Here is an 8,456-nt window from a genome sequence, read left to right on the forward strand (position 1 = left end):
CCTGGTCAGAGCCTGGGCCTGTGTCTGTCCCCGTCCTGTGCCGCTGGGACTGCTCCCCCCGGCCTGGTCCGAGCCCGGGCCTGTGTCTGTCCCCATCCTGTGCCGCTGGGACTGCTTCCTCCGCCCTGGTCTGAGCCCGGGCCTGTGCCTCGGCTGTCCCGTCCTGCAGGGAGCAGTTGGAGGCTGTGCTGGGCTCTGGCTTGGCGCTGCAGCGGGACGCGTGTCTGGGTCACCTGTGCTGGCCCCCGTGCTGATCCTCTCTGCCTTCCACGTCCCCTCCCTGCCTGGGAGCAGGGACTCCAGCCTCCTCATGACGTTGCCCTGGAGAGAGCCAGGTGCCAGGCCGGGCCCGCTCTGACCCCTGGCTGCCGTGGCATCCTGGCGCGGCCGGATCGGGGACGCTGGGCCCTGCCGTGCCGCTCGATGCCTGCGTTCCAGGAAGGGCTCGTTTTTGAACAGGCTCTGCCCTCTCGGTCGTGTTGTTCACTGGGCCCACTGTCTCCCGGGCTGCCTGTGGCCTGTGAGGCCCGTCAGCCCGGTGGGGTCTTTATGCCCCTAGTAGGGGTGTCCCACGGAGGCCCCAGGGCTGGGCGCTGCCTCAGCTGCTCCTGTGCACACGTGTCTCCCAGCCCTGGCGCAGGCGTCTGTTAGGAAGGGCAGGGCCCCTCGCCCTGGACACCGGATGGCGCCCTGGGCACTGCAGGCGCTGAGTGGCATCTCTGGCCGCGACCACCCCCTGTGACAGTCGGGAATGTCTGCAGGTTCTGCCACGGCGGGCGACGCCAGAGCTGGCGGACAGCACTGGGTGCTCAGAGGCCCTCCCCAGTGTCCCAGAGCACAGGGGCTCTTACTGTCCGTCATCCGCCCGAGGGCACCTGCTCTGCGGGGAGGGAGAGCCGCCCGTGGGGCGTAGGCACACCACCGCTGCCCTCCCCGTGGGGCGTAGGCACACCACCGCTGCCCTCCCCATGGGGCGTAGGCACACCACCGCTGCCCTCCCCGTGGGGCGTAGGCACACCACCGCTGCCCTCCCCATGGGGCGTAGGCACACCACCGCTGCCCTCCCCGTGGGGCGTAGGCACACCACCGCTGCCCTCCCCGTGGGGCGCGGGGACACCACCGCCGCCCTCCCCGTGCCCTCCCCGTGGGGCGTAGGCACACCACCGCTGCCCTCCCCGTGGGGCGTAGGCACACCACCGCTGCCCTCCCCGTGGGGCGTAGGCACACCACCGCTGCCCTCCCCGTGGGGCGTAGGCACACCACCGCTGCCCTCCCCGTGGGGCGTAGGCACACCACCGCTGCCCTCCCCGTGGGGCGTAGGCACACCACCGCTGCCCTCCCCGTGGGGCGTAGGCACACCACCGCTGCCCTCCCCGTGGGGCGTAGGCACACCACCGCTGCCCTCCCCGTGGGGCGTAGGCACACCACCGCTGCCCTCCCCGTGGGGCGTAGGCACACCACCGCTGCCCTCCCCGTGGGGCGTAGGCACACCACCGCTGCCCTCCCCGTGGGGCGTAGGCACACCACCGCTGCCCTCCCCGTGGGGCGTAGGCACACCACCGCTGCCCTCCCCGTGGGGCGTAGGCACACCACCGCTGCCCTCCCCGTGGGGCGTAGGCACACCACCGCTGCCCTCCCCGTGGGGCGTAGGCACACCACCGCTGCCCTCCCCGTGGGGCGTAGGCACACCACCGCTGCCCTCCCCGTGGGGCGTAGGCACACCACCGCTGCCCTCCCCGTGGGGCGTAGGCACACCACCGCTGCCCTCCCCGTGGGGCGTAGGCACACCACCGCTGCCCTCCCCGTGGGGCGTAGGCACACCACCGCTGCCCTCCCCGTGGGGCGTAGGCACACCACCGCTGCCCTCCCCGTGGGGCGTAGGCACACCACCGCTGCCCTCCCCGTGGGGCGTAGGCACACCACCGCTGCCCTCCCCGTGGGGCGTAGGCACACCACCGCTGCCCTCCCCGTGGGGCGTAGGCACACCACCGCTGCCCTCCCCGTGGGGCGTAGGCACACCACCGCTGCCCTCCCCGTGGGGCGTAGGCACACCACCGCTGCCCTCCCCGTGGGGCGTAGGCACACCACCGCTGCCCTCCCCGTGGGGCGTAGGCACACCACCGCTGCCCTCCCCGTGGGGCGTAGGCACACCACCGCTGCCCTCCCCGTGGGGCGTAGGCACACCACCGCTGCCCTCCCCGTGGGGCGTAGGCACACCACCGCTGCCCTCCCCGTGGGGCGTAGGCACACCACCGCTGCCCTCCCCGTGGGGCGTAGGCACACCACCGCTGCCCTCCCCGTGGGGCGTAGGCACACCACCGCTGCCCTCCCCGTGGGGCGTAGGCACACCACCGCTGCCCTCCCCGTGGGGCGTAGGCACACCACCGCTGCCCTCCCCGTGGGGCGTAGGCACACCACCGCTGCCCTCCCCGTGGGGCGTAGGCACACCACCGCTGCCCTCCCCGTGGGGCGTAGGCACACCACCGCTGCCCTCCCCGTGGGGCGTAGGCACACCACCGCTGCCCTCCCCGTGGGGCGTAGGCACACCACCGCTGCCCTCCCCGTGGGGCGTAGGCACACCACCGCTGCCCTCCCCGTGGGGCGTAGGCACACCACCGCTGCCCTCCCCGTGGGGCGTAGGCACACCACCGCTGCCCTCCCCGTGGGGCGTAGGCACACCACCGCTGCCCTCCCCGTGGGGCGTAGGCACACCACCGCTGCCCTCCCCGTGGGGCGTAGGCACACCACCGCTGCCCTCCCCGTGGGGCGTAGGCACACCACCGCTGCCCTCCCCGTGGGGCGTAGGCACACCACCGCTGCCCTCCCCGTGGGGCGTAGGCACACCACCGCTGCCCTCCCCGTGGGGCGTAGGCACACCACCGCTGCCCTCCCCGTGGGGCGTAGGCACACCACCGCTGCCCTCCCCGTGGGGCGTAGGCACACCACCGCTGCCCTCCCCGTGGGGCGTAGGCACACCACCGCTGCCCTCCCCGTGGGGTGTAGGCACACCACCGCTGCCCTCCCTCTGCGTCCCGCTGGGATCTGGGCTCGCGTGCACGTGCAGCTGGTGTTTCCAAGCCGCGGGAGTTGGGGTCCAGCCCGTGGCCGGCCCTGTGGGATGCGGCTCCCTTAACCGCAAGTCCACCTGGCCGCAGAGCAGAGCGGTCTGGGCGGGTTCTGTGTGCGTGTGCGTGTGCATCTAACACTCCGTACGTGTCTGTTTAGGTGTGCGGTTCCAGGCCCGTCCTCGGGCATGTCTCCCATGGAAGGGGGGGCCTGGGGACCTGGGGGGCAGTGCCTGGTGCCTTTGATGCCCAACCTCCGCACCAGGCAGTCGCCGCGGCATGAGAGCTGCAGCTGTGGGCCCCGAGCACAGGGGCTGTGGGTCAGCTAGGCGCCCCCCAGGGGCCTCGCCAGCCCGCCCTGGGCTGCCACGTCTGTCACCAGGTACCCCCCAGGAGGCCCCTTGTCCTGGGCAGGCTTATGACCGAGTAGCCCCGACTTCCCTTCCCAGGGGTGCCTGTTCCCGGAGGCCTGCCGAGCACCCTGGCTTTCTAAATAAAGCGGGCGGTTAGTTCCGGAGACCGGGATGGGGCCTGGGGCGTGGCGGCCCCACGGGAAGGGCTGGGCGAGCCGCCCAGAGCTGGGAGGTGCGGAGCCGGCCCGCTGCAGACTCCGCCAGGAGCAGGAAGCGCCCTGGCATGGCCTCGCCCCTCCGCTCCCGGGCAGGGCGGGCCGGGCCCCTCATGCTCCGTCCTGCTGGGGAGGGTCTGCTCTCGGGGAACCCCGCTGCCCCGGTGGCCACGGCAGTCTCACTTTCCTGTCTGGAGTGTCTGTGAGGACCGGGACGTGGAGCCAGGCAGCGCGGGCAGAGCTAGACAGGCGTCGGGGCGGGGGCTCACGTGCCACTGTCCCTTGTCCACTGCCTGCAGGGGACGGTACTGGGGACCTGGCCACACTTGGGGTCCCCAGCAACACCCATTTCCCAGCCCGTAGGCTAATCCGCGTCTCATGGGGCTCCCAACCGGGGTGCTGAGAACAGCAGACGCGGGTGGGGTGCTGGGGCCAACTGCAGAGCAGGGGTCCTGGCCTTGGTGCTGGATGGGGTGTCTCAGCTGCTCAGGGACGCAGGGCGCGGTTCTGTCCTTGGGGCCCTGCGGCTCCCCCCGGGTCTCCCCTGCGCTGGGACCTGCTGGCTGCCTGGCCCAGTCTCCCGGCCGCGTCCCCGGCAGGGAACAGACGCGGAAGGACGGGCAGGCTGGCTGTTTAGTCTTACAGAGGGCACGTGCACCCACGGAGCGGCAGGGGGGGGGGGGGGGCCCCCCGGGGGCCGACACGGGGGCCAGCCGCAGGCCCTTCTCCGCTCCCTCCCTCAGCTCCGCGTGTTTCTCAAGCCCCGGGCCTGGGACTGGAGCCTCACACGGCTGCTTGGAGGTGGGACTGGCCAGGGCCGGGCTCACACCAGTGCCCTGCCCGCACCCTCAGGGCTGCCGTGAGAGGCGGGTGTGGGGACAGGGACAAGGAGGGGTGACAGGGGCAGCGTTGCGGCTGCAGGTCTGTCTGCAGGGAACTAGGCACCGCGAGGTGGGTGACAGCGTGTGCACCAGGGGCCCCTCACAGACTGCCACCCACACGGAGGTGAGACCCTGTCACCAAGCCCGTGGCTGTCCCGTCGACTTGGGGCGGCGAGTTCCGGGCTTCCTGGTGCCCTGCTGGCCGGTGTCTCCCGGCCTTTCCTGCCTCAGCGTGTCCCTGCACAGGGGAGGACTGGACTCGGACAGACAGGTGTCCCGGGTGTGGCGGTGGAGACTCCTCTGCTCAGACCTGGCAGTTAGTGCTCTGGGAGCCTCTCTGGGCCTCAGTTCCCCCCACGAAGCAGGAGCAGCCGCAGGAGACCCGGGTCTCCAGGAGGAGGAGGGCAAGGGGTGGGAGGTGGTCGTGGAGCCGGACAGAGCCGCAGCCCTTAGGACTGTCGCTCTCGGCTGTGGGAGGGCGTCACCTCCTCTGTCCCCACACTAAGTGCTGGGTCGTTGAAATCACACGCACACCCGTGGCCTTCCACTGCCTGCCTCCTCACTGTCCAGCCACGGGCTGACCCCCAGGGTGGCTGGTCCAGGGGGAGCGGAGGGAGGGGGCCTTTGGTGCCCTAGCCTCGGGAGCAGCCGGGGCCAGCCTGCTCACACCGCAGGCCGTGTGGGCCCTGTCCCCGCGGCTTTCCCGGCCTCCCTTTCAGGCCTCCTGGCCTCCACTGGCCCAGCCGAGCGGGGTGGAGCTGGATGCTGTAGGTGGCGGGGGACTGGGGCCAGGGGGTACCAGCGAGGCCCCCCGGCTTTCCTGCTCTGTCCCCCCCATGCTTCGGAGGAACGGGGACATGCCAGGGCCACTGCGGCACCCTGGGCAGTCCTGGCTGACCCAGCCGCAGCGCACGACGGAGGGGAGAGCCAAGGGGGTGTCGGGCCAGCTGGGTTGGGTGCAGGGGGAGGGGGCCACCGGGACACGCAGGCTCTGTGGGGTGAGCTGGCGCCTTCCGGCATCGGGGCTGCTGCTCCCTCAGGCGGTCGTGCCGGTGGTCTGGCCCGGGGAGTTACAGGCTGGCCGGCGGGAAAGGTGACTTCGGGCCGTCGTGATGGCCACACCGGGGTGCGGGCTCTGTTCTGCCGAGGCCCCTCAGCCTTGGCTGCACCGCCGGACCCCCGGCCAGATTCCTCACGAGGCCGTGACTGGCAAGACAGCTGGGGTGGGGCTGGGTGGGGCTCCGTGGGGAGCCGCTCGGTGCTGGCCGAGGGTCGCAGGGCGGTCTCTGCACCCTCAGCAGGTGCTTTTCAGGGTTCGTCCTCCTCCGGGCCCGTGTGCACTGTAGCCCGCAGGGCGCTGAGCAGGGGGTCTGAGCTGGGCGTGAGCTGGGGGCTGAGCGTGAGCTGGGGACTGAGTGGGGGCTGAGCGTGAGCTGGGGGCTGAGTGTGAGCTGGGCGTAGCTGGGGGCTGAGTGTGTGTTCGAAGCTTGTAAGATCGCTTCTTCTCTCCTGGTGTTCTGAAACTTGGTCACGAATGTCTGGTTGGAGGTCTTTCTCCATTTAGCCTACTCAGCACCAGCAGGGCGATTCTCTCTGCCGATGGTGTCTTTATTCGCCTATGTGAATTAAGCCAGCTCTTTACTTCTAATATGAACGGGTCACCCTAGGCCACAGGTGACCTAGGCCACAAGACATTTCTGTAAAATCAACAGGAACGTGGAGACGGATCCAGCCGGACCAACAGAAACAAAGCAAAACAAAACAACCTAGATAGAATGCAGGGAACTGAAAGTTCTAAAGTGCTGACGGGCCTCTCCAAAAATCCATGACTACGAAGACCTCCATGGTCTGGAGTGCTGCTCGGCCCTAGTCCTTCCCCATTTCATTCAGTCCCCTTCCCTCGAGACAATTATTTCACATGTCACCTCTTCTTTCAGACTCTAGTACGTCCTCCCACATCCTTGTCTCACTGGTTACCTTGCTCTGTACTTCCGTCAGCACAAGGAGAATCAGAAGAGAATTTTCGTGAACTCCCATCATCTGATCTACCCAGTCGGCTTCCTTCCTGTTTGGGGGCTGGGGAGCGCAGGCCCGGCTCACGCTCCCCGTCCCACAGGCACGGGCGAGAGTGGCAAGAGCACCTTCATCAAGCAGATGCGGATCATCCACGGCGCCGGCTACTCGGAGGAGGACAAGCGGGGCTTCACCAAGCTGGTGTACCAGAACATCTTCACGGCCATGCAGGCCATGGTCAAGGCCATGGAGACGCTCAAGATCCTCTACAAGTACGAGCAGAACAAGGTGAGCGCCCTGGCCCGGCTCGGGCTGCCGTGGCGGTGCAGTGCCAGCCTCCTGTCTGTCCAAAAACGACGTCGGGGCCCTTGACGCGAGCCTCGAGGCCGGGCTCCGTGTTCTGCCGTCTCTCCGCTGATCGCAGACCGTCAGACCCCCGAAGCTGGGCTCCGCTAGGGCACCTGGCGCAGGGCCTCTGAGCCTCTGGCCCCTGGGCCTTGTTTGCCACCCGCCCAGCCTGCCCTGTGCCCCCTCCCACCCTGGCGACAGCCGGGGGCATTGGGAGCACAGCGCATGGCCCTGCCGGGTCGGCCTGGCCCGTGCCTGTCTGTGGGGGTACTGGCCCGGGCTGGTGGGTGGGCGGTGGAGCACAGAGCCGGGACCCTGCTCCAGCCATCAGGGAAGCATGCTGCCAGTGTGCCCCAGGAGGGGCGTCCTCTCTGGTCCCCAGGTGTGCCGTGCCAGCCAGCGCGCAGGCTGAGAACAAGAGGGCTCCCGGCGAGCCAGGCCAGGAGGGAGGCCTAGAGGGTCCCAGGGCTCACTTCCCCCCTCAGCCCAGCGCTGGCCGGGCCCTGGCCACTCCGGAGACGCCTGCGCACATGCCAGCGTGGCTGTGTCTTCCTGGCCATGGGGCCAGTACGAGCCGGCCGGGGGTGGTGAGGCCGCCGTCCGCCCGGGGTTCCGCAGGGTCGGACAGCCTCATGGCGCAGTGCCCGCTCCCGAGGGCGAGTAGCCCAGAAGGGGCCGCTGGACTGAGCCGAACACTCCCCGCAGGCTGCCGTGTGTCCAGGCGCTTGGCGACTCGGTCTCCACCTGCAGCGTGGGGCTGGGAGTGCCGGCCTCCAGGCCCACGGGGAGGACAGCGGTGCGTGCGTGCCAGCATTGCCGTCACCCGCCCGGGACCGCCCCTTGTTTGGTTTTAAAGAAGAGTCTTCACTCGGGAGGTCGTTTCCGACCCTCTCGTCTCCAACCCACCTTTGAAAGCAAATGGTGGCCCGGCCTGTAGCTTAGTGGTAGAGGGAGCCAGATCCCATGGCTGACGTGGTTCGAGTCCCGGCCCTGGTGGCTTGAGAAACACTGGGTGCGTGTGGCCAGGATCCCATCAGGCGGGTGGGAGGGAAGGGGTTGCACTGACCATGTGTCAGGGTCCTCTCTGCCTATCCCTGTGGTGAGGAAACCAAAGAACATTTAGGAAAAGCAGACCGAGTCGGCCTCAGGCCCCCTGCTGGTAGGGCAGGAGGGGTCCCGACCCCGTGGGGGGCCTCGTGCCACTGTGGTTCGGGCGGCCTGATGGACGGAGGGGCGCTGGGTGCACCTGTGGGCCTGGATCCCGCTGAGCAGGGCCGCGTGCTCGCGTGTGCTCATGTGCCGCTGTGACTGCGAGGCCCGCGGCCAAGGTGCGCGCCGGGGAGGGGCCTCCTGGCTGGGCACTGCCACCGAGTCCCAGGGCTTTCCCGCTGAGAGCTCGGCTCCGCCGCAGGCCAACGCGCTGCTGATCCGGGAGGTGGACGTGGAGAAGGTGACGACGTTCGAGCACCAGTATGTCAGCGCCATCAAGACCCTGTGGGAGGACCCGGGCATCCAGGAGTGCTACGACCGCAGGCGCGAGTACCAGCTGTCGGACTCCGCCAAGTAGTGAGTGCGCCTCTC

The 8,456-nt window shown here is 69.6% G+C and overlaps 1 protein-coding gene across 1 annotated transcript in view; it reads left to right on the forward strand.

Annotated features, from left to right (window-relative positions):
* The window catches only part of GNA11 (G protein subunit alpha 11), a gene marked incomplete at its 5' end in the record, with an annotated part of 34,519 nt that overhangs the window by 4,702 nt on the left and 21,361 nt on the right, over nt 1–8,456 (forward strand). The window contains 2 exons of the mRNA XM_006171782.2: nt 6,631–6,815; nt 8,287–8,441. Coding sequence (XP_006171844.2) covers nt 6,631–6,815; nt 8,287–8,441 — 340 coding nt within the window. The remainder of the gene's footprint in view (nt 1–6,630; nt 6,816–8,286; nt 8,442–8,456) is intronic.

This window comes from Tupaia chinensis, unplaced genomic scaffold (assembly GCF_000334495.1).
Source record: "Tupaia chinensis unplaced genomic scaffold, TupChi_1.0 Scaffold149964_2, whole genome shotgun sequence".
Taxonomy (NCBI): Eukaryota; Metazoa; Chordata; class Mammalia; order Scandentia; family Tupaiidae; genus Tupaia; species Tupaia belangeri.